Source organism: Stegodyphus dumicola, chromosome 7, assembly GCF_044657685.1.
Source record: "Stegodyphus dumicola isolate Sdum_Otavi_A_Nest chromosome 7, ASM4465768v1".
NCBI classification, from domain to species: domain Eukaryota; kingdom Metazoa; phylum Arthropoda; class Arachnida; order Araneae; family Eresidae; genus Stegodyphus; species Stegodyphus dumicola.
The window spans coordinates 156,741,827-156,768,567 of NC_140774.1; the positions used below are offsets into that span (position 1 = coordinate 156,741,827).

Below are 26,741 nucleotides of genomic sequence, written 5' to 3' on the forward strand. Positions count from 1 at the left end.
CTGTATGATAATGGCCAAATCATATGGAGGTGCAATGTTAAAAATTGAAAGAAAAAAAAAAAAAGAAGAAGAACCTCCGTGTTAGAAATTGGTTCAGCAGTTCCAGAATATCATTCATAACTGCTATTAGATTTATGTATTGTTAAGCAGAGGAGCTGACGTCGATAAAATACTGTAAGGAATAGCTTAGTATGTATGAAAGTGCTGCAGTTGATGGAGCAATCACATGCAATTAAATAATAATAATAAGGATAAGGATTCTTAAAAACATTCTTAGGAAATAACATTAAGTATTATTGTTATTATTATATAATTATTTATTTTTACATTCACATTTTACAAGCTTGGCAAAATTATAGCTGAGGTCTTGGTACAAATCTGAAATTGCTAAATATGGTTGGGGACCACTATAACAAAGAAGTACCACAGAATATTATCCCACAAAAGTAAAAAAAAATTATAAGTGTTTATGTATAACAGTATAAATAATTCATCACTCTTGCTTTTGCATACCACAGAAATATGTAAATGTTTGCATTTGTGGTATCTGATGAAAGACCACATTGACATATAATGATGGTAACATTTTTAGACCTATTTTTTTCACTATGGTATCTCACTTTCTTCCTTATAATTTATGGTCTAAAGTATACTTATTAGTTACTGTAAAAATGTAATTATGAATTTTTTAGTTCCCAAAAGCATTTATCTGCCTTCAGAAGATCAGCCAAAGACTGCCTCCTCAAAAGTACCTTCTGTTCAATCTGAAAATTTGAAACAAATCTACATGAAAACGTCTATTGATAAAGTTTTATCAAAAATCTCATCAAGTGAGTTATCTAGCTTTTCTGGGATTGAAAGGCCATCTTCAGAAGGAACATCATCCTTAATTGCAGATGCTTTTGAGGATGTAAATAAAAAGGCATTTTATTCAAGCGATAGGTAATTGTCAGCTTTTATATATAACCAATCTTATGCTTATATGTTAAAGTTCTGTGAAAATTTTTCTGATGTTTCCATTTTTACCCTTTGTGCTCTTTTTTTCATTACTGATTTGCTTATGATAATGTCGTGCATAAAAAGATTAAGCTAGTCCAAGGGGGTTTTGAACTGCTCCTGCAAAAAGATGTCTGGTGAAAGTTTTTTTTTTTTTTTTTCCTTTCAATGGCAATTAAAATTTTTGGGTTCATATGTTTTTAAAAAAGGGGGGGGTCAGTTTTTCAACATGTGCACCATAGATACGAGAAAGAAGTTCCTTCAGTGTTTGAAACAAACAAAGACTTGGCTATTTTTCTCAGGCAAATTACATTGCCTTTCACAGAACTTCTTGCTCTGTTCCTGTTGGTTCAGGGGGCTTAGTTAATGAGTGATTGCCAAGAACTAAATTTAAAATTTCCTTAGTAAAAAATTCATATAATTCTGAAATTTATGTATTTTGTTCTGGAACGCAAAGCAGTAATGGGTGTCAAGAAGTATTTGAATGTCTGAAAAATTGCTGTTATGGATTTTCTACATAAATAGCTGTGATGTCAAGAAAACTGTACCATATTCAGATTTTTCATAAGGTTTAGAGTTAGCCATTTCTAAACTTCAATTGAAAATGAAATTTCTGATAAAATATTTTAAGTAATACTAATGCAATAAAGAGAACTTCACCTTTGCATACTTCACAAAAATGTAACCAGCATTGATATTAATCACCAGTCTCAATGTTTGGGGATTTGAGATAATATCAGCCTAAAGTTTAGAGGGAAAACAATATAACATTAATCAGTTTTAAGTATTTATCAAGAATTATTTATTTATAATTTTTTCTGATATAACAGTAGTTGTATTTAATCTTGTATAACAATTATAATATGTGAAGATATATAAGTCTACTCTCCTCTTTCATAAATCTGTTTCAAAATCAGAAGGCATCATAGAAACCAATGGATTAAATTTCATTTAGAACTTTGTTCAAATGTAACTTATTTCATGCCATTTCATGCTGATGTTCTTTTATGTTTCAATTATCAAGTGAAGTCTGCAATAAATATGAAATTTTGTTAAGTATGAGGAAGATTACATAAATTGTTAATATAAGAGAGTTTATTTTTTAAAAGGCACAACAGTTCTGATTCAGATACTGCAGAGATTTCAGCAACTAATACCTTTCTAAAGATGGGCATAAAAATTAAAACTGTTTTTAATTCTCTCTATCCCTTTCATCTTCTTTTTTTTGCATAATTCATAATGGCTTTACATAAAAATAAATAAGTAAGGTGCTGTAATTACTTTTAGCATTGTATAGTCCCCCCTTTCAATATAGTCTTCCCCCTAAAAATGCTTGTGAAAAATGACCATGTTGTAATACATCAGTGCACTATATACACTGGTAAAATATGATAATTATTCTATCTCAACCATTGATTTCTTGAAAATAATTAATTCTTTAGTTGTGTGTTTAAACTTTGCAAAAACAAGGGCTTTGGATTTTATTGAACTTATATACAAATGGTTTTATGTTTTACTTTTAAAGTGACTGGCTTTTTAAATGTAAATATGAACAAATGCTTTGGAATAAAAGTATCTTTTCATGTCATTTCTTTACAATTTTGTAATCCCTGCTGCTGAAGTTACTATTTTAAAGTTCTCTTTAGAATGCATCATAACATAAAAAGAGGAGTTGTAACATGTATTACTGTCATTTTCTTAAACTGCTTTTAATATTTTTCTGCTGTATTTCATTTTATTATTTATTAAAAGAAGAAAAATGCTAAATAAATTCATTGCTGATGTTTTTATGTCATGTAACAAATTCTGTAAATGCATGATTTAAATAAGTAGCAGGAGAACAAAATTTGGAAATTTCTTGTTCCTAAAATAGAGATTATTAATACATTAGACTGTTTAATTATATGTGCTAAGGTGTCAGTTATTTTAATGCAGTGTAAATATGATTTTTTTAATTTTAAATTGTTAAAGTAATTATCTTAATAAGAATTTTTATTGCCATTTCTAGTTCTGAAAGTAAGCAGTTAAAGGATCCATCAGAAATAAAGTTTACATCATGGGAGAAAGATTTTTTAAGAAAAGAAGTATCAATTCAAACTGATACTGACAGAGATAGAAGTCCAGTTTCGGGCAGCAAATCACTAAACGTAGCTGATGGCATTGAATGGAAAATTGCTTCTGATGTGAAAAAACCATTTTTTCAGCAGAGAAAAGCTGTATCTGAAAGTAAGTATTAATGAAAAGGGAGTTTATATTATACAATATTTTTGTACTTTTATGTATCTTCCACTTATATATTAAAACTGTAAACTTGTCCTATTAAAATCTTCCTGCATTATTAATTGTAAGTTTGATTATTTTTTAATGTAAATTAGGTTTCTGCAGATTTTCATTATGCTTTCTATTTATGAACTCTCATCCCCCTTTTTTAGTTTTTAATTTTGTTTGCGAATACTATCCTGTTTGGTGTTTAAGGTCACTGTTAATTGGTATTAGTGATCTCCCTCACATTTGATAATTGGTTTCAGTTTTTGTTATTGAATGTGATTTTAAGTATTTGTTACTTTGTGTAAATTACACTCGTGACGTGAATAAAATATACATTTTAAAATTGGCTGTTTTTTTTTTTTTTTTTTTTTTTTTTTTTTTTTTTTTTTTTTGGGTCTTACAAACCTTTTAAATATCAACTTTAAATACTCTGTTTTCTTTTGTAGCTGTTTCTGGTAGTTACATATATAAATTGATAAATATATAAACTGAGATCTTTTTTAAAGTGAAAATATGCTTTTATCATTATAGAAAGTTACTGTTTTATAGTGTTTCTTAAGAAAATAATAAAAGCATTATATTTTGCAATAACAAATACTAAAAAAAGAATGATAAATTGTTTTTTTTTTTTTTCCATTGCATTTTCGCATGTTATTAATTTGACATTATAGTAGTATTTTAGTACTAAATTTTTTTAATGTAACAAGACATGTTAGAAAATTAATTTACAAAGCAATTATAACTATCATAACCAAACATTTAATGAATATATGTATGTGTGTTCTGTTCAGTATATGTAAGTAATATTTATGTATATTTAAGTATATGTAAGTAACTTATATAACATCTAAGACTGTTATTTACAGTGCAATATATCAGTCTTGCATGTAACTATACTAATTATAAGTATATATATGTAAATATAAAGAACTTACATGCATATAAAATTGTTATAAGTTTAATAATTATTGTTAGGTAAATTATATATTTACCTAAATCATCTTCTCCGCTCAAACCATCTTTTGAACTTTCAAAGCAATATTTGATAGCATTTTCAGTAAACAAGTTAGAAAGTTTCTGATAAAAGTTTTCCATCTTCAGAATCAGATTCCTTGTTAAAAAAAAAAGTGTTTTAGCTTTCTGTTAGTTGCCATTTCTAGCTATACTGTGCATTTAAAATATAGCATTAAATATTCCTGAAAACATTGCCAAATTCACCCTTGTTATGCGGGAAGTTATCTGGTACGTTTACTGCCATCGATACCAACTAAAATCAACTAATTTTTGAGTTCAGTTCATTTGTAACTCTAAAAACATTGAACTGTTTCAAAGAACAAGCCCACTGTTCATTTTCAAGAAGGGAGAAGGTCACGACACTTGTCGAGCAGGTTAGATATGGTCATCATTTCTGTCCATCATTTTTTTACCATTATTCTTGTTGCTACCACAAGGAGTGCAGATGCTGTTTTATAATGCTAACTTTGTCAGTATAGTTTCTTGTTTAGTGCTGATTTTTTAAATATTCATAGTAATGCATGATCATTGTTGTGTACATAAATGTAGTTATAATTTTGCTAGAACTGAGAACTGCTAGACTCCTGTACAGGAGGTCTTATACAGGCTGGTGGTGGCGGTGTTATGCTTTGGGGAATGTTCACATGGGAGGCTCTAGGACCCTTATGTGAGGCAGAACAGACTCTAAAAGCTGTGGAATACCTGAACATACCTGCAGATCAGTTACACCCTTACATGACATCTGTTTTCCCAATTAAAAATGGAATCTTCCGGCAGTGCCCCATGTCACAAGGCTTGAATTATGCTGGAGTGGTTCAAGAAGCATAAGAAATAATTTCAGTTGATGACCTGGCCATCTAACTCACCGGGTTTTAACCCAGTAGAGTACATTTGGGATGTCTTGGAGTTGCAGCTCAGAGCTGAAGTATCACCATATCAGAATATCTTGACTTTGCATAACCATTGCTTAGACATTTGGTATAACCTCTATCTAGTCATCTACAAAGAACTTATGGCATCCATGCCAGGGTGAGTTACAGCTGTTTTGCAGATCAGAGGTCATGCAATGCATTATTGAGTAGGTGGTTACAATGTTTTAGTTTTTCAGTGTAAATGCATAATAAATTCTTCTAAGATAACACAACCTCTCAAACACTGGGAAAGAAATATTCATACATATCAATCAAGCAGTTCACTTTAGTAATTAATTCAATAAATTCAATTAAAGTTCAGTTGTAATTTAACCATTTCATTGACACTGTCTTATAATGAAAATTATGAATAAATCATTTAAATATTTATGGTTAGTACATGTGTTGTGTTTTTATAAATAAGCCAAGTTGTGTTGCAAATTTTAACTGCAATAATTATTTGAATTAACTGTTTTTAAGGTTTTTATATAATTGAAATGGTTTTAGTTAGATTAGCAAAAGCTGTTAAAAAGCTTTCATTGCATTATTTTCAGTTCTTATTGTTAGCTTAAAAAAACTCTTCATTTCTTCAACGAGTCACTAACAAATCTTCCTTTGTTTCTCTCCATTTGCAGAAGTGCAAGAAGTACAATATATTTTCCAAACTGAACTTTTCCATCTCAGCAACAAAAGCTGAAAACAAAGAAGTGACACTGTCCATTGCAATGAACAACTCTTCCTTGCTTTCTTTACAAGAACAGATGTTCTATGCCTTGATACTGATGAAAGAACAATAACATGAGATTATTGTAACAAAGCTTTTAAACTGCCCTTGTTAATCTAGTTGAAACCATTTCAATTAAATAAAAACCTTAATAGGAGTTAGTTCAAATGCATTAGCACAATGAAAATGTGCCACATAACAACTCCGTATAAACTTTGTGAATAAACATGTCGGAAGAGTAAAAATTGTTAACCTCTTTTTTACAACTCCAAGCAGTAACAATTTTTACAGGTGAAGATCAGGAGCAAGTCCGGATCTGTTCATCAATTTATACCCCAAGTATAAATAGTACAGCCAGTAGTATTCAAATGACGGGGTCGCAAGGTGGAAAAAATATGAATTAATGGTATGTTACTAAGGGCACTCTGCTTGGGTTTGGAAAATTGTTTTTTTGAGTTGCGCATTCATGAAGTTTGACTACTGGTATATAAAATATTTAAAAAAAAAAAAGTGTCAACGCTCTGTAAACATGAACACTGATCAGCTGAGAGCATCCGCAGCACACATGTTTACATGTTTTTCTCTTTGCCTTTTCTGATATAAAATATATTATTATTACTACTACTGTTTATTCTAGTGATGTTATTTAAACAAATTTACATCATGTGTTATTATGAAGAATGTTATTTTATAATCTATATTACTGTTACTTTTAGGAGGAATTCAAAAAATGAAGGATATTATTGAGAGACAAAAAAAAATGTTTGAAGAATCAAAATTGAATCATCCCCAAAAGGAAATTGACTCAATATTTTATTCTAACCAAAAATACTTAAATTCCACATTGGGATTTAAAAGCAATTCTAGCATTAATAGTTTAGAAAAAGAAGATGAATTGTTATCTTCAGATGATGTATATTCTGAGCATCAGTTGAAAACTCCCCTTTTAAGGAAAAAATGTCGTGTTACATCTGTCCCAGAATATAAAGGTTTTAGTGCTCCTGGTGATAATTCAGGAGTGTCAGCTAAAAGACATAAAGAAAACAAAAGGAAAGAATTTGAAAATGTTGCAGGTAATTTGATTCAAAAATTTTTAATCGACTTGTTTCTAATTGTGTTACTTATTAATTTTGCCTCTTTATTATTTTTCTTGCATAGTTTTATACATAAATACCTTACATCAGTGATTTCAAACTGGCAGCCCTCATTCCGCTTGTGGCTCCCAAAGCAATTTTATGCAGCCTACGAATATACCTCAATTATGTATTTGTTCTTAATACCATGCTTATAGATTTATGTGTAGCATTAATTAAACATCAATTTAAAATATAATCAACATTAGAGATACAAAGATAGGGACAGGGATTAAGTTATCGCTATTTATTCGCAAGTTTTATCTCATTCGGAAGGTTTTCTCTGAAAATTGGGAAAGATTTCATAACTTTTTTAGTTTATGTTAAAGTAAGCTATTTAATGATTAATCCAATGTATTATAATTATTTAAAATAAATACAGTCCCAAAAAAATTAATATTTAGCTGTTTGTATGTTTGAACTAAAAATTATAATGAAAAAAAAAATCCTATTAGTATTTTTTTGCAGATAGGAAATAAATACTAAAAATTAAATTTTTTCTCTTTGCATTATTATTATTATTATTATTGTGATTAAAGTATGTTTTGATAAATATTTCGAAAGTGAAATTTGAAATTAAGTTAAAACATAGTTAGTTATTAGAAATTTAGTTTTATTTTGGTTAAAAAAGATTCAGCCTCATCAGCTCCTTTCAAGTCGTGCATTCAGCCTACATTCAATTTCAGTTTGAGACCATTGTCTTAGATTTTGCAAATGATAAGAGGAAATAAGCAGATGTTAATTCCTTGATTGGCAGTCTGTTTGGTAATATGCTAAGCTAATGAAACATTTTAACTGAAATATAATATTCCTTGGCATTTTGCCTTTTTCGCATTAGAATGAATATATGTGAAAAATCATAGTACTAATAATACTTTAAGTGCAGTACAAAGTTTGCGTTCTGGATTCATCGAGACGTTGGTGATTCTGGATTTGGGATTTTTTCGAATTTTAGTTTAAATCTAGTAAGATGGGAAGTAGAAATTGTAAAATTAAAAATATGAAATCCTGATTTATGAAATAATGAAGCATTTGTGATCTAAAGGTTGTCAAAATTTACAAAAAAAAAAGGCTTCATATTTATTTGTTTACTTTATTAAACACTTCTTTCAATGTAAGTTGTTTAAGTTGCTTTGTTTTTTTATGCTAATACTTTCTCGTTGATTCTATAGACAGACACAATTTTGTGTTCAGTTACAAAGTTCCATTTTGTTCAAGTCCTCTAATTGCTGTGTCGAGAATTACGACTAATTTTTCAATCAAAAATTTTTTTTTCAATAACCTCTTTGTCACTTTCTTCACTATTGATATGGATCTAGAACCATACTACATATTTTGTCATTAGTTAATTGATTGATGATTGGGGTATTGTCATCTCAATGAAGAACTTCTTTTATATCATCTTCATTTATTACCGCTCCTCCACATTTCTTTACAAAATTCTTTAATTGGACAATTTCACTTAATGGTTTGTAATATTCAAACACCTTCAAATTCATGGGTATTACCTTCACCATTCTCACCATGAAATATGGTAGTTGGCCATAAATTATGCCAAGCATTTTTTAAAGTATCTGGAGACACATCCTCCCAGGATCTTGCGATGCTCCACACAGCATATTTTATGCAAAAATATTTCCAAAAGTTCTTGGACACTCTCGCTATTATTCAAGAAATTTAACATGGATTTTAAAACTGATACTTCAGCGCACACACTGTTATGATATCCATAAGCTGAAAGATGAGCGTACAGTTTGGAAGCAAGAATAATACGTATACATTAGCTTTCTCTGAAACTTAAAATGAAGTTTGAGCTGATCAGAACACTCTTTGCATCATAGGTAAACAAACCGAATTCAAATGTTTGCCACAATTTGGCTATGAAATGATTTTCAAATCAATCATTCATTAACACTTGTGTGATCCATGGTGTTCTATTTTCATGATCTATAATGGGGAAATTCTTTACTCCTTTAAGTGCTTGAGGTCGTGTATTTTTTCCAATTATGAAAAGTTTATACTTGTGTCTTAATGCAATCTTTGCACATGCTAAAATTGTTAGTTTCGCTTTGGAATCTTTAACACCAGTTGAAACCTTTTCTGTAGAGGTTGCCAAGATATTTCACAGTACATATTGCGAGCATTGTAAATTTGTTCTTGAGATAACTTTTCACTATGAATGAGTTCAATGAATTCATCTGCGAATGGTTTATTAGCTTTAGTATAAAGAGGTTATCACACATGGCTACAGTTCCTGCCAGACGGGACTTTTCTGAGAAATGAGATTCTGATAGCACTGGTTTAAACGGGAAGATTCCTAGAAAAAAGAGCACCACCTGAAGCGAAATCCCACCTAGCTACAGAAGAAATGTTGCGGCTATGCGGGGATATTTTCAAACCTCACCAAAAATGTCTCGTGTCCCAGGTAGAGACAACCAATCAGATGAAAGTTCTGCTTCTGAAGGATGACGTGATCCCGATTTGAGCGATAATCGATTACTGTTTGCCGTTCAAGTCTTTGTAGTAAGCGAGAATGGTAACCTAGCTACGTGGGTTTCCTGGAATTGTGCGAGTGCTTAGAATTGTCCGGGTTCTTAGAATTGTCCCTTTCGACGTCAAGTCCCGCATAGCCGAAACATAATGTGATTGGGATCTAAGTAATAAACTGAAGCTTTTTCACCTGAAAGTTTTAATTGCCTTATACCATGGTGATTTTTAAATTTGGTTAACTAACCTGTTGAATATGTACACTCAGATTTTAAGTTCATTTCTTCATGAAATATCTTGGATTGAGCCATTAGCAGTGTATCTGTCAATGGCACACCCTCGCTGTGATGCTGTCTGACCCATACAATCATCACTTTGTCATGATCACCATTTCTAGCACAACAAATAATTTTTCTGTTATTTATTGTGAGTGAGATGTCAGAATCACAAAACATTTTAAAAATTCCTTTTTCTGTTTTCTTGTGTCATATACAGTGGACTTTACAGTGCCATACTCTTTGCATAATTTTGAGACGGATATGCCTTTATCCATTTTTTGCAGCGATTCCACTTTTTGTTTAATGGACATTGAAACATGCTTTCGCTTTGTAGATCCTTTTGCAGCTCCAGAAATAGGAACTCTTTTTGACATAAAAAAAGTTCAAACTTTAATTTTCATAAAATTTCTGTAATAAAAACAGCCTACAAAATGTAATAAGCTGGATCAAATGAGAAAGTTAACGAACAGGGCAATCTGCTGTATTAACTGAAATTCCTTGGAATCAGGAAAGTGTAATTTTAGCCTAGCTTAATAACATACACTATGCATTATTGGTGATGTATCATGAGACTGATGACAAAAGACAAGTTCTCCGCTCAGTTTTGTCTTGCTTCTATCATGCACTGAAGCATTTAAGCCTGAATTATATTAATTTACTTATTTATTATACTAATTCTCTAATTTATACTCATTTTTTGCAAATGCTTAAGGCATAGCAGAGTCCTAGGTAAATAAATTTGCACATATACTTAAGGCTTATCGAGGGCCGGCGCTTGATATCTTACCACCAGATGCAGTATCTGAGAGTCTTAAATTCTGCTACCAAGTGTCTTCTTCAGTTCCAAATTTTTGCTGCCCCTAAATTTTGGGTCCTGATGCTTTTCCTAAATTCTAAAAATTTTGTCATCCCTTAATTTTGTTCCTTTGTGCTTCTCTAAATTCCAATCATTTTGTCTTTCCTAAATTCTGCAGCCCAGTGCGGCCATACAAGCTCTGGTGGCGGTTCTTGGTTTATGTGAGTAACAAATCAGTTATTCTTAATTTAAATAACACTAAATGTAATCTTTTTGACTATGAGTGTCATTAACAAAATCTATTTTTAGCACATGGAAAGAAATTTTTGCTTAATTCTTCCTCATCAACAATTCTTGGTGCATTTAACTTAAATCTGTAATCATTGCCAAGTGTAATTTCAGCATAAAAGGTTACCATATTTTTTGCTGTTCAATTACTAATATAAAAAAAATTATTTAGGCATTGCTGCATGAGTCTTTAACAGTGTAAGTTATTATGTATTGATACACATGCAGTGATGAAAGCAAAATATAATAATGATTCCCAAGGTTGGCATCAGGGAGCCAAATTAGTGATCATGCAAATAATTTATGCTTATGTTTCTTGAATAATGAGGTATTTTATTTAGTACCGAAGTGAAATTAAGAATCAAAACTCTCCATATGTTTTATCATGGGGAGAAAATCAAATGCGCATACATAAAGCACACACACAAAAAAAAAAAAAAAAAAAAAAGTTGTTAATAGCTTTGAGGTTTGGATTTTATATCATTCCAAATACTGGACGTCCAGATCTCAGACTTTGTACTGTATCAATAAGCAGTAATATGTGTTGCTTTCATCTAATCCCATGTAGGCTGACATCACTAATTCAGTAACATCAACACTCTGTGGTGAAAAAATTTAGAATCTTTTTGTTCCTTGAAAATTTTCTAATCAAAATATTCCCTTTTTTGACACTTGACAAAAACCTTTGAAAAGGAAAATGTTTAAATGGACCATTTGGAAATTCCAAATTATGGTGGATTACTCTTCACTTGGAAAAAATGACTCACTATGAACTCATTTGATAACATGCTATGGTAAAAAAAAAGAATCCCTGCTCTGGTAAAAAAAAAAAAAAAAAAAAATCTCGTGTGTGAGTATTATTGTAGGCTTGTGTAAAGTATCCAGAGCATTAACCAACTGATAACTAAATCCTGATATATGATGATACTCTAATGTCTTATTCACATTTTTCTAGCTAAAAAACAGCCCACATTGCTTTCAAACTTTCTATTGTTACCAGACCTCTTGCTAATCTGCTTAATAAAAGCTGTTTGAGGGTATGTGACTGATATAGTTCTGCAATATGGATTTATTAAAAATAATGAAAGGCTTTAATAACTTTATTAATCAAGCTTTGTAATTAGTCACATGACAAATTTAAGTAATTCACAGATTTTTGCCATTTATGTTTCATTTTTAAAAAAAAATTATTATTTTACTTTTGGTACTTATGTATTATCCCATTGACCATGACACTATTGCCAAACAGCATGATTTCATAACAGTTGTGAAATGTGTGACATAATGGTTATTGTAACAATCTTATAACATTATCACTTTTGTTTGATGCATGCTGATTGATTGTCAATAAGCTACATTTGGCTTTTTATGAACAAAAATATGAATGAACTATTATTGCTGTATTTTTTCTTGCATTTTGAAATAAATTATTAAAATTTAGACCTGCCTTCTAAAGAACAGCAAGCAGTGGATTATTTTCAAAGTTATGGCATACTACCTTAAAAAAAAGTATAAATTAATTGACATCATATGATCAACTAAATATGGCTGACAAAAAGCAATAATAAATTAAAACAACTTCTGGCTGGAACTTTTTATTCATAGCTTTGTAAGACCTAACAAAATGAAAATCAATGAAAGCCTTTTTACTTGATGAAAGCCTTGATGAGTACTGATTTTTTATTAAATAAAGAAGTGTCAGTTTCTGTAGAATTCTGCAGGGACAATTGGCTCAACTTTGAAGAAGTGTCCTCCAAATTTCATGGTTTGATGTAGCCAAATTTCACGTCTGCTAGGATAATACATAAGTGCCGTTTTTGAAATAAAATAAGAGGGATATATATATATATATCCATATTATCCCTTATAATACATGAAATATTCAAAATTGGTTCCTAGAATGTTTTCTTTTTATATTAATATAATATAAATTTTTATATTAATTTAATTTTATTTCTTTTTAATATAATAACGTAAAGTTGAGTAATAGTAATTTATGATTTTGCATGATTCATTTAGTTTTGGTATTGAGAAATTATATGTACTATATCTCTTACAAGATGATCTTGATTTACATATTTAATTATTTAATCAGTTTACTTTTTAATATATATGTAACATAAAAGTGTTCCTATATATGTATAAAAAAGTAACTTTACAGAGTTATGTGACCATTTTATATTAATTAATTTTTATTTAGCTAAAAAGTCTTCACTGAAAAGAATAAGGAAAACTGTCAAAAGGAAAAATGATGGTGAGTTTTCCTTTATGAAAATGGATAATTGTTATAAATTTTCTCTTTCAGCATATGTACAGTTTCGTAGTTTAGAAACAATTATTATACATGTTTACACGCTTATACACATACATACATATTTTCATGAACATACACATACATACATATTTTCATGAATTCTTTGACTGTTAATTAAGCTTTAGTTGAAAATTCTAATTTTCTTTTCTCCTCCTTTCAAAATAAACCAAAACAAAAATTTACAATACCTACTGCTTAATTTGATTTTAGCATATCTTCTAAATTAACATATTATTGTGGTTTTGATTTTTCCCTCTTTTTTAAATATATTTATTTTAGATACCAGAAATTTCTGTTGCTTATGTATAATATTTATAAAAATAATAGTTGTAATGCATTTTCATTTTAACTGTTGAAATATATTAATTTATTATCTGTTAGAGGGGAAAATCTTTTTTAAAATCTTTTATGGAAGCTATTATAATCTTCCCATATGATATGTTTTTATTTAGTTATTCTAAAAGTAAATGCTTTAAAGCCTATTAAAATTCCATAATGTTTATCAAAGTTTGGTTCTCTCCCTTTAGTTTTAATTTTTCTTAAGAGGATTAATACATTTCATGAATTCACAATTCTCCTTTTATCATCAGAAAAAAATATGTATATATCTGATTGTAACGAAAGTTTTCTGCCAAAAAATGTTAATAAAGTTAGAAAGTATTAATAAAGTTAGAAGAGTTCAGATGGAAAATGTTTGCCTGCAGATTTCTCAAGAAAATGCTAGTGTCATTGCTGTTGAAATTGCTGTTGGTGTTATTTTGGTACGTTCCCGCAGACCGGTTAGTTTAATAATTCGACACATTGGCACAGTTTTTGGACAGATAGCTGGATATTTTGCGGACCGACAGTGGAGAAACACTTGTCTAGAGTACACCAATATGTTTTCCAGTTATCCTATAAACACACACATACACTCTAGTATTGATGAATATCAACCGTATTATGTTAGGTATCCTCAGGCAAATGACAAAGTGAGACTAGCATAGGCTTCTGAAATGACAGACAAGCATCTAGATATTCTGGTTGACTGGTGAAATTTTACTTCATTTTGTAAGAGTTAGGCATCACCTCTTAAAATTTTTTCATTTTTTATACAATTTTTCATTTCTTATACATTCTTTGAACAAGACTAGATAGTCCTGTTCAAATTTCATTGAAATAGCTTTATTACTGTTAAAATTATGAGTTAAATGATAGATTAGGGAATTGAGTCATATTCCTTGTATAATTCATATGATTATATATATTACAATTGTAATTTTATATTGAAACATAACTTTTTGGAAATAAGTATTTTAAATTTTTTGTCATTATATTTAATTTCATATTATTTAGTTATGTTTTTATTATTATTTAAATATTTCAGATGATCTATTAAAAAAGGATAATAAAAAAGAGTCAAAAGTTGTGTCTCCCACAAGTGAGGAATTGCGTTCTAATCCTTATCCAATTAATTCTAAGGCTGATACTTCAGAAAACAGTATTTCTGAGCTTAAGCAAGATGAACCAAAAAATCAGGAAATCTCAGGTAGTGTAGTGGTGATTTTAATTAAATACTATTACTTTTTAAAGCACACCCTTTCAAAATTTATCTTTCAGTATGCAATTTGAAACATTGGACTGGATTATTTAATTCTAGTAATGTGCAAGAGAGCCGTTTGCTTTAACTTCATTCTTATTTATATCAAAAGTACTTGAAAATTGGACTCTAAACATTATGAAAAAATTAATATGGTTTAAAAATTTTATTTTGAAAAACTTTCTTTTTGCTCTGTAAGTAAATAAAATAGGAATGGGCTGTTACTAAAATATTATGAACAAATAATTATCAAGTAATAAAAAAATAGTCAAGCAGAGAAAAGGGAGACCTTTTTTTTTTTTTTTTTTTTTTTTGTGTGTGTGTGTGTGTGTGTGTGTGTGTGGTAGCCATTTAGCATTTAGGTAAATTTCACTGAGAAAATAATAAAAGATATATGGTAAATTTAATATAACTGAGTTAATTATTATGTATAATAACTATAATATCTGTTTTAATAATTAATATGACCAGTTTCCTTTTAATTGCTAAACAGTTAAACTCTCCAAACTCCGTTTAATTAAGAAACAGAAGCCTTTAATTTTTCTTGATCTATATAATACTTTTGAACACATTATGTTGTTTTTCTGTTAAAATTGTTAAAATAGTCATTATAAACACAATAGTACTTTTCTGCTTAACGAATAGCATTGGGTCCAGAACTGCATAATGAAGGTAAGAATTTAACACACTGGAAATGATTAAAAAAAAAAAATGATTCAATAGACAATAGGATCTGTTTTCATCTAAAGAACTTCGAACAATCTTTGAGAAGAAAAAATAATTACATATGTTCTAACAAAACTATCCAAATATTTATATTTAAAATTAAAAAAAAAAGAAAGTTTTGATATTAAGAACTTAAATTAGCACTGCCTGGTAACTGAAATTTGTAATAGAAATTTATGTGGTCTGAAGTGTGGAAATGGAAATGAATGTTCATATCACTGATCTTAAATGTGTGGATAAAAATTTACAAGAATTAATTCTTCTGTTTAAGGAAATTGAAGGCAAGTCAGAAGAATCCGTGGATTATACTCTAATTAAAGGTAATATTTTAGTTAAAAAGTCAGTCAGTGAAGAGATCTGTTAGTTATTCCTGAAAATTTTAGGGAGCAGATCAAAATCATGTGTCTTGAGAGTACATCTGGCCATCTTCGTGTGACAAAATTGAAAGTACACTTATCAAAATATTTCTGTTGTCTGAGATGTTATAAGGAAATAGAACAGTTAATCAAAATACATGATTCTTGCCAATGACAAGAAGAAGGCTCAATTAACACTGGTTCTGATTATATCAGAAATTTTTGCCAAAATAAATGTTGATGCATGTGGATCTTTGTTAACAACTCTAACAGGAAAGAGATACATCATAGCAGCTATGTGTTTAGCAGTTAAACATTCCATGCTGTGGCAGTGATTGATGAAAGCTCTGTACTCTCCTGGAAATATTTAGATGCATGGTGCTCCTAAAGGGAATTCAAACCGATCAAGGAACTTCATTTATGCATGCACTAACAGTTGAATTTCTTGAATGCTTTGTAAAAAATATAACTTGGAGCTTTGTTCTCTATCCTCAGAGTAATCCAGCAAAAAGGTTCCATCATATTTTGTAAAGAATTTTGAGGGTTTTCTGCATTAAAACTGCTTCTGAATGGCAGAAACAAGTACCTGCAGTTCATTTTGCTTTCTGAACACCACTCATGAAACTACCAGCTTCAGTCCTGCAGAATCAGTGCAAGGAAAAAAAAGCTTAGACCTTCTATTACATTACTGCATGAGAAATAGCTGGAGCCAGGAGCAGAAGAAAATACCATAGCAGACTATGTTTTTCAGCTGTTAAGTAGATTATAAAGATGTAGAGATCTAGCTCAGAAAATGAAAGAAGCTGAAATTAAAAGAAAAACCTGATATGACCAAAATGCTGGTAAAAATGAATTTCAAGCAGATGATTTGATGTTAGTTTTAGCAACTAGCAGACCAAATAAGTTGGCTATCTAATAGAAAGGACCAAGAGGAATTGAAAAAAAAAATATATATATATATTGATCATAAAAGTGAATGATACAGAAATAGAGAACACTTTTCCTAAAATCTAAACAGGTCTGAATATTTTTTATTTTAATGACTTAACAGAATGATCAAGTAGATCAGGTACAAGTAGTGTTATGCTGGTATTCTGAGGTATTTTCAAACCTTCCTGGAAGAATACTTATAGTTAGGCATAATATAGAATTAATAAGTGATCTATTAAAGCAAACCTATTAAAACAAAACTGTACAAAATGTCACCTTGACAGTATGAAATGTGTAAGACTGAAATACAAAATATGTTAGTCTATAAAGTAACCAAAATTGGTAAATCTGATAGCACCTCACCCATGATTTTAAGTGAAGCCTATTATAGATATCCTAAGTCTAGCAGGATATTATTGGCTTTGATGAGGCAAATATATTTTAATCAACTGCGAACCTAAGTGTAAAATCTTTCAGTATAATTATGGAAGATCTTGCATGCAAATTGATATTAGTAAAAAGCATATCATTATTTTATTAGTTACTGTACTTTTAATTAGATTTTATTATAACTTGAGGCAAATAAGTGTACTTCATTAAAGGATGGTTATCATACTTAATGAGTTTGATGCATATTGTATCAAAATTTATAACTCATTCAGGCACAGCAGCACAGAGTTAATTCTAGCTCAGGTATCACTTAAAAGGCTCCTTGGCACCAAAAGTTTTGCAGCCAATTAATTTGTCTATTGTTTGGTGATTATTCTCTTGGGCATTTTGGACTCTCAAGAGCACATTTGTGTGTAAGGTTAAGGGTTTGGCTACATCCCAGTTTCTAAAGTAGATGCTATGGATTTGTTCATAAGCTTATTTAACATGTTAACTGCAAACTACGAGATAAATTGTAGTTCTCGTATTGTGATTTGGTAAACATCATGCATGTGCTATTCCTCTACAATGTTATGTTTACAGGCAAAAAAGTTCTGTTAGGCTGGCAGTTGAGATAAGGCTACTGTTGCTGATTTGGGGGTCCAACTATTGATTAGTATCATAGTTATTTTTTTTTCTGATAAAATATGCAAATAGAAGTAATAGCTATTGGCAGAAGCAATAGGAACATGAACTGGGGTGTTATTATCATATGGAAAACATTTTTTAGCATTTACTATCATCATTTGTAAGATAATGTAGGTCATTTCATTATATAAGAATGGATAAATCTTACAAGCAATGGCAAGAAATCACATTTAGAAGACTTCATATTTAGTAATTAGAGGCATTTGAATAGTTTGATGTACTCTTTCATTTTGATTTTTGGCTTTTTCCAAAAATAATAATTTTTCGTTTTGTATTATATAGAATTGGAAAGAAAAAAAAAAGTGCATTACACTAAATATCTGTGTTACTTAATATTTTAAAAGAATGCAGTATGCTGCCTTTTAAAAGCCAGTATATTCATTTTCTTTCTTTAACATATTTTATGTTTTTTTCCTGTCAGAATATATAATTTCATGTTATTTAATTATATCATTATTATAACTTTTTATTTCAATATTTCAGACGGTATGCTCAAAACAAATAATGAAAAGCAATCAAAAATTACATCTTCCACCAGTGAAGAATCATCATCTTATTCACATCCAATTATTTCCAAGTCTGATCCATCAGAAATAACTGGTTCTGAGCATAAGCAAGATGAATCAAAAACAGAGGATGTCCAGGGTAATGGTGATTTTGAATTAACTATTCTTTTATTAGATTTATTTTTCATAATTTGATATATGAATAACAATATTATGTCAAAAAATGTTTGTAGTTGTGAAAACCTAAATTTTGTAAACCCTTGAACCTAAATTTTGAAAAACACCTTATATATTTGTTAATGATTTCTCCTCTTCATGAGAAGAAAATAAAATTCCAACTACAAAGGTTAAAAGTAAATGGGTTTTAAATACATAAGGACTTCGTGTTCTTTCCTTGAAAATTATACAGAAAGAATGGGGAAATGTTGCAAAATCTAGAAACTTCATCTTATGTTGTGGTGTATAATTTTCCTCACTTTTAAATAAAATAAATCAACTGAAGTGGTGCACAACCTGCCTTTTAATTACCTTAAGAAGAACACCAACAACAATATCAAAATAACGTAAAAAAGGTTAAACCAATTGCATTATGTAATCAAAATGTGCTACAAGCCTGGTTGAGAAAGTGTATGTAGTAAGTATTATAATTATCACAACAAAATAGTAGGTAAGCTGATTTATTTAATATAGAATTCATTGCAATTAGACAAGGCTATTCCTTCGGAGGAATAGAAGTTAGAAATCAATTTAAATTTGAAATTAACAATAATGATCATTCATTAAAGATACACTTAATATTAATTCACTGTAAAAGAATAAAATTATTGGTGGTTGATAAAAAAATAGGGGTCGGCACTGTTTGCCAATGTCCTCATCTCTAAAGGAAAATTTAAGTAACATTACCTCCTGGTTTTTAGACATCTTCTGTTACTGTTCTTCCCGAAACAGGACGCTCAGATCATCTGCATTCGACAACGGGTATCTCGCTGATCAGGCTTACCGTCTAAGTCGGCAATCTGTAGTGCGGCCGTTGCACTGGAGGGAAACATCAGAAATTTTTGGCTCCGTCCATCCGCACTAAGCCTACTTCGAAAGCTTCACTGGGGTGACACGTCGGCGAACTTCACTAGACTTCACGCAGAGAGTTTACTATAGGTAACAGATGATTCGAGGCAATAGACTCCATCCTGGCAATCAGAAGAGGTCGAAACAAAGTTCTCGGTAGTGAACTTCCTAAGCTGGAGTTAAATTATGCTGGAACTGGTAAGAGCAAAAACAGATTCGCAGCAACATTTCTTTTCATCTCCGGCACTCCTCCGTCTCAGAAATTTTTGTTGGGAAAACCTGCCTCTAACAAGCGCACAAGAGTTTTTAAACCGGAAAACTTCCACATTCCCCAAAACTTGCCCAAAAGAGATGAGAAAAATCTGCAACCACGCCAAGAACAAAACCATATAAAAATTTCTAAATTTTTCCAAGAATAATTCAATTTTTTAAATTTTCTCGCCAAAAAAACATTTTAAGGCAACTAACCTTTTTCCCAGGAATGCTCACCCCTCCGGAAATGTGTAGGTGTAAACATTCATCGCCTATCAAAACTCAGCTCTGGAAGCTAAAAAACTGCCCTTCTAAGTGAAAATTTCGAAGTCAGGAAATCTGTGCCATTTCTGCTAAAATATACATTTAGTTATGAATAACTTCTCAAGCAATTAAGCTAAGCGAAAACCTATAATTCCACCAGAAAGGCACAAATTTTCTGTACAAAAGCATATGAATTTCCGTTAGTTAAATTCATAATTTCTATTTTTAAATTGAGATAACATTCAATACATGAAATTAAAATCTCATTAACACAGAATCAAATCCAAGAGACCTATTTTTAGTTATCCAAATTTACCATAGTTATACAAAATGACTAACATAATTAACTTTACTTAAAAAAATAATAAAATTCAACTAACACAAAAGCTGATTAAAACCTTAATTAATATTACTAAAAAAATTATATTTCTTCAACACCTTACAACCAGAAATTATTGATTCAAAAGACTAGCAGAAAGAGGTGTAGACGTTAACCAAACTCTAAATTAAAAACTTTTAAATAATTTAAAGTTAAAAAAAATACGTAACCTTAAGGATCAAAACAAACTTTACAAAACCAAATAAAACTTTAAGTCCCTAAACTCAAATTAAAATTAAATAACTTCAACTCAAGAAAACTTTTAAAGCTACCAACTGAAAAATTTAAAGTTTACCAAAAGTTTACAGTTTAACCACTTGCACTAAAAACACGTGCCACACGCGTCAAGATGCTTTTGTCTCAAACTGCGAGCGACGTGAACACCACGTCAATAGGCATTTATCACAAAAATGAAAATAACGTGGTGCACACATCACCTAACAACGAGATTGTTAAGTAAGCAAATAACTTAAAGCTTTAAAAATAATAACAATTAATACATAACACTCATTAATATGATCTATATCATCATTTGTTTAACCCTCTTAGTGTTACGGCTGGAAAATTCCCTATAGAAGGCTGCCTTCTATATTCATTATACATGAAAATTTCTGCTAGCTTCAAATGTATCTAATTTCAGTTTGGATGTATATTGGAAGAAAAGGAATCAAGGTACAAAATGAGAAAATCATTTTTTAATTAAAATCAAGAAAATACCACTTATTCATGACATTTTGAGGCAGTTTGAAATTTCAGGGCTAAACCAGTAACACTCGGAGAGTTAAATTAAAATGATATTCTTTAAAGTTAATATAATATATGGTCCTGTATATTGAATTATGCAAAATTTGTGTATATTTTTGTACATTGATTATTCAATATATAAAATCTTATAAATATTGTATATTGAATGATCAAATTCATATCTATTGAATTGATAATCTTGTTGCAATTGCTGTATTTTAAAAGTGTGGTGTGTTTAATTAAGACCTATAAAAGTATAGAGAGTATGATTAATAGAAATATTTTTAATTAATCGTGGAGATTGCTTTAAAGCACTGTCAGACATTTCCGGATATGGGACAGCCGACTATTATGAAGAAATTCTTTTTTCAGATTTACCATTGAAAGAAAGACGCATAACCATTAGTCCTACTTCTGAAAAAGCTGCAAATTGTTTGTTTTTCAGCCAGTCATTTATCAGCATGAAAACTTCATCTTCATGTATATCATGGAATACCTGTTTATATTGTAACTCTAGCACTTCATAGTGGCTGGCTATGTATCATCATGTAGTAAACTCAAAAGAGTTTCACATAATTTTTGTGCTTTTAAAATTAAATAGATTGACTGTTTAGATTAAATATTAAGTCAAACAAACTGTGTAGAGAAATAGAATTAATATTCGTATATTAGATACCATCAGTCATTTTATAACAAGAATTTATAAGAAATAAAGAAAAGTGTATAATATGCTGTAAATATTAACACAGAATTATGATATTAGTCAATAGGAATGTTTGCATTTAATGTTTTATTTTTTAGTCTCTGTAAAGAAATAGAGATTGGGTGAAATTCTAGCAAATGAAAATTCTAAATTTGCTTTTTGCTTTTATTTAAATTATAAATAAAAGCAGAAATACACAAAAACAGGTTTTTGTAGATCATTTGATTACTTTTGTCCATAGTGCCAAAAATGTAAATCCATAATTTAGGGTATTAATAAATTGTATAAACAAAGACTCTGAAGACAAATTCTTAGCTGCATATACTCTAAAGGGAGAAATAAATGGAATTAAGATACCAATACTTAGAGATACTGAAGCAACTGCTGATGTCATTTGCAGAAAATATGTGATACCTGATATGGTGACAGGTGAACACGTATGTAAACATGTAAACTACAAATTAGTCATCACAAAAATAACAGTGATAAGGCATAACCTTGATAAAGAAAATTATCTACTCGGAAATCAAACTACAGCTTTATTAGCAGGTGCTGAAAAAAGCAAGCTATCAAATACTGAGCTAGTCAGTTCTGTTTTAAGTAAAGCACTGCAGTGACAAAGATAAATGGAAAAGGAAAGTCATAATTCAGTTCATAATGACAGGAATTCTAAGGAAGAAGGAACCTCAGATCCTTCATAAACAGATATGCAAATTTTGCTTTCTCAGGTGAACCTTAGATGAATCAATTTTAAGTCTAGCTAAGGTAAATTCAAGTGATCTCACGAAAGCTCAATATGTAAGAGAAGAATTAATGCTTGTGTTTAAGGAAATTGAAGGCAAGTCAAAAGAATCCACTGATTATACTCTGATTAAAAGTAGTATTTTAGATTTAAAATCAGTCAGAATGGTCAGTGAAGGGATCTATTAGTTATTTCTGAAAATTTAAGGGAGCAGGTAAAAATGTCATGATGGTTCATGTGGCCATCTTAGTGTGCCAAAATTGAAAGGACACTTAGCAAAATATTTCTGTTGGCCGAGGTGTTATAAGGAATTAGAACAGTTAATCAAAACACATGATTCTTGCCAATGACAAGAAGAAGGCTCATTTAACTCTGGTTCTGATTATATCAGAAATCTTTGCCAAAATAAATGTTGATGCATGTGGACCTTTGCCAACAACTTTCGCAAGAAAGACGTACATCATAACTCCGATGTGTATAGCAAACAAACATTCTAGTGCAGTGAGCTCTGTAGCCATTGTTGATACTCTGCATGATGAATATTATGTTTTGGAATAAAGATAACTTGAAGCGTTGTTCACTATCCTCAAAGTAATCTAGCAAAAAGGTTCCATCGCATCTCATAAAGGATTTTAAGAGTTTTGTGCATTGAAACTGTTCCTGAATGTGAAAAACAAGCACCCGCAGCTCTTTTTGCTTTCTAAACACCACTCACGAAACTACCGGATTCAGCCCTGTAGAAGGAAGGAAAAATTCTTAAAATTCCCATTACATAATTGCATGAGAAATGTCTGGAGCCAAGAGTAGAAGAAAATACCATAGTAGAATGTATTTTTCAGATGATAAATAGATTAAAAAGATGTAGAGATCTATCTGACGAGAAAATGAAAGAAATTTAAGTTAAAAGAAAAACCTAGAATGCCCAAAATGCTGATAAACAAGACTTTCAGTTGCTACTTGGATAAAGTTTCAAATTATGACAGATAACAGTCTTTTAATTTGGTTAAAGACCAGTGGAACTAACCTATGACTCGTGCAACAGACACTTGTACTTCAGCCTTATAAATACCAAGTTGTGCATCAGAAAAGAAGTGCGAACAAAAGTGCTGACTGCTTAAGTGGAAATCTTTAATATAAATGCAATAAAGTATTTCAACTTAAACATTACTATTTTGTGTTGCATTTTATATTATCTTATGTTAATTGTTGAACTTCATACTTTTGTCATTTAGTGCAATTTATTTTGTATATTAGATTTCAAAAGAATTTGTTTCAGTTTACTTTGCTGTTTGAGTTATTTTTAAATATGTTTAGGAATGGATATTATCAATTGTTTTTAAACTTTATATTATTGTCCCATGGTAAACGGTTGTAACTAGGATGATTACTTTTCAGTTGTTTTCAGTTAGTATTTGTCAGATCCTTGGATAACCCTCCTCACTCCAGTATTTGTTAGTTCAGAAAGGTCTTATTTTTGATTTATTTAGCAGATTTAGAATGGTTAAGAATGTTTTAAAGTAATCAGTGTGATGATTTATAAGTCTTATTATGTTATATAAATAACTTTAATGGTAAATGTATTTGTGGCCTGAGAGGGAAAAGCATGTTATATGTGTAAAAAGGTAGTGCTTAGTTTATATGTAAAAAAACAACAAACTTTATGAATCTGTTTCAGCATCAGAAATGCAGTGAGAGGAAGTTTTTAAGAAATTTATTGTAGCATATTGTCAGTGATAAGAGGTAATCATTGTGTTTATATATTACTGACAATTCGTAGAATTTTAAAAACTTATATGTCTGGAAAAATTCCTTTCCAAGGAAGGTATAGATTAAGATTGTAATAACATTGCACCTGCCTCTTATGACACCAGGGAATGAATATGAGGGAGGAAAGAAAGAATTTTGGACACAATCCTTAGAAGGGATTTGAAGGCTGGAGAGACAAATGGCAATGAGTAGCACTCTTCTAGCAGACATGCTGGTTGATGAATACTTTTATAGCTTTAATTATAAAAATATGTGAATAAATCATATACAGTTTGGCTTTTGTGAGATGTTGCAGAATGCTGCTATTTTGCAAAAGTAATAAGAAGTCTGAAAATACATTACATAGGTAGATTGGATTAGAGATAGCATAATTTTTACGTATGACTGAAATGTTATGAAATGCAGGTTTATCAGGTAATGAAGTTTTGATTGCAATAATAGGCAAGTTTTTAAACGAAAGCTCATTTAGTTATAATATGTTGCAATGATATTAACTTAATTTTTTTTTCCAGCAAAGTCTGATGACAGAATTGATGAGAATTCGAATGCACTCAAGATGCTTAAATCATTAAATTTTGGTAGTAAAACTGCATCTGAATGTTCTGCAGAGCTTAATATTGAAACCAGTGAAAAGAAAGAGAATATCAAACCTTTAAGTTCCTTTCAAAGTTTTAAAAGGAAAGCTCTTAAAGAACCAGATATTGGTAATTTTTTACATTAATAATACTTTTAACTCTGCTCAAATTTTCTGTCAATTAAAAGTTAATTCTTATTTTATATCTTTATTCTCTCTCTCTAATATATCATTGTTGTATAGCTTTAATGACCATGTGTTGTTTTAATCTTAGTTATACAAAATCATGCCAGTTTGCATATCTGGTCTTAAAACAAATTATTCTGATATAGTGTAAATAAAATATTTCTGTATCAAAAATCATTTTGCAAATTGCTTTCTTATAACATATTTATGCTTAGGCATATGCAATTATTAACTGTGTTAAGGCAGATGATTTATATTTGATATTTTTGGTTTTTCAACGAATTGTTATTTTATATTTAATTTTTAATTTTAAATATCATATTTGCTAAATATTATTGCTATTTGTTTTAAAATAATTGTCATTGTTTAATCCTGATATATCAGCCAACTACTTAATTCATGTTCTTTTTTTAACAGAGAATGGTATTTACTAGGGTATTCATCCGCCTTAGTTTAAGTGTCAGATCTTTAGATCCAGAAAACTATTATGCTTATCTTTAGATCCAGTCTTAATACTTATGCTTTGCAATTAGAAATAGTCCATTATTTGAATTTTTGGTACATCCTGATTATCTGCATTACTGCTGAAAAGTCAGAAACTCATTGGTGACTTTAGAGAGCATTGACGAACTCATTTGCAGTTAATTTTTTGTAAAGTTAATTTGCAGATAATGAACCATTTTTAAAATAATTGCTTGCTAAGAGAATTCCGTAAAAGAGCATTCAATAAAATTTAAAAAACAAGAAATGTCAGAAATCTTTCCGTAAATGTTTTGCTCTGTTTTTCTCCCAATGTACACAATGGGATGTTTTTGCTAAAAAAATCAGAAAATTGCCCAAATTCTTCATGATGTACAGGTTTGGCATTGTGCATCAGCAGCAATAAATAAAACAAATAGCTGTTTTAAATGAAATATGGGTATCTTCAAACCAATATTCGACCTGCATTCTAACACTTTGCTTGCAGTTTTTCTGATTTTGCATAAAATTTGGCTGTTTAAAAAAGATAACTTCATAGAATGCGAAATTTTGTGGGGTCTGTTGTTGAGCAAAATGTTTATATTTCTGCAGAAATACAGCGCTTTCTTTTTCATCAGCTGGCAAACTCCATATTAAAATTACGATTTATTATAAAGTACAAAAAGAAACACTAATAAGAAATATTACGGTTGAATTTCAAAAGTGCAAATTCATGAGTACTTAAAAATAGTTTAAATAGAATAGACTAGAAAATAACCCTGCTCAGATAAGTGGATAAGTACCAGTGATTGAAAAGGCTAAAGAATTAGTATTTTAACAATAAAGTTATTTATAATAAACAACAAAGAAGTTATTTATAAGAAACAACAATAAGTTAAAAGAACAATTTAATAACTCAACTGAACATAGCTTATTTTTAAGATCTTATTAGTGTTTATCCCTAGTGTGAACTTTCTTTAAGAAGTCTTTATTATATTTAGTAGCATTGGAAAATTCACTGCAATATAGGTCTTAATTTTGAAGCTTAGTAAAGTTTTTACAGGTGATTCAGCCCTTCTGCCTCTTTCTTCAGACCATAATCATTATTGTGAATACTCTTGCAACTGGTGCGGATGTGCCCAGAATTCTGAGAATGCATTCTGTTTAAAGAAGAATGAGTAATAAAATGTTTTTCTAATTTGAAATGACTGAAAAGTTTTATC

The 26,741-nt window shown here is 29.9% G+C and overlaps 1 protein-coding gene across 2 annotated transcripts in view; it reads left to right on the forward strand.

The window, feature by feature from the left end:
• Window positions 1–26,741, forward strand: part of LOC118199181 (uncharacterized) — a 159,257-nt gene that overhangs the window by 24,143 nt on the left and 108,373 nt on the right. For both annotated transcript variants that reach the window (XM_085820951.1, XM_085820950.1), the window contains 7 exons: window positions 693–942; window positions 3,005–3,222; window positions 6,630–6,986; window positions 13,096–13,149; window positions 14,576–14,737; window positions 18,361–18,522; window positions 24,812–25,003. In XM_085820951.1, coding sequence (XP_085677077.1) covers window positions 693–942; window positions 3,005–3,222; window positions 6,630–6,986; window positions 13,096–13,149; window positions 14,576–14,737; window positions 18,361–18,522; window positions 24,812–25,003 — 1,395 coding nt within the window. The remainder of the gene's footprint in view (window positions 1–692; window positions 943–3,004; window positions 3,223–6,629; window positions 6,987–13,095; window positions 13,150–14,575; window positions 14,738–18,360; window positions 18,523–24,811; window positions 25,004–26,741) is intronic.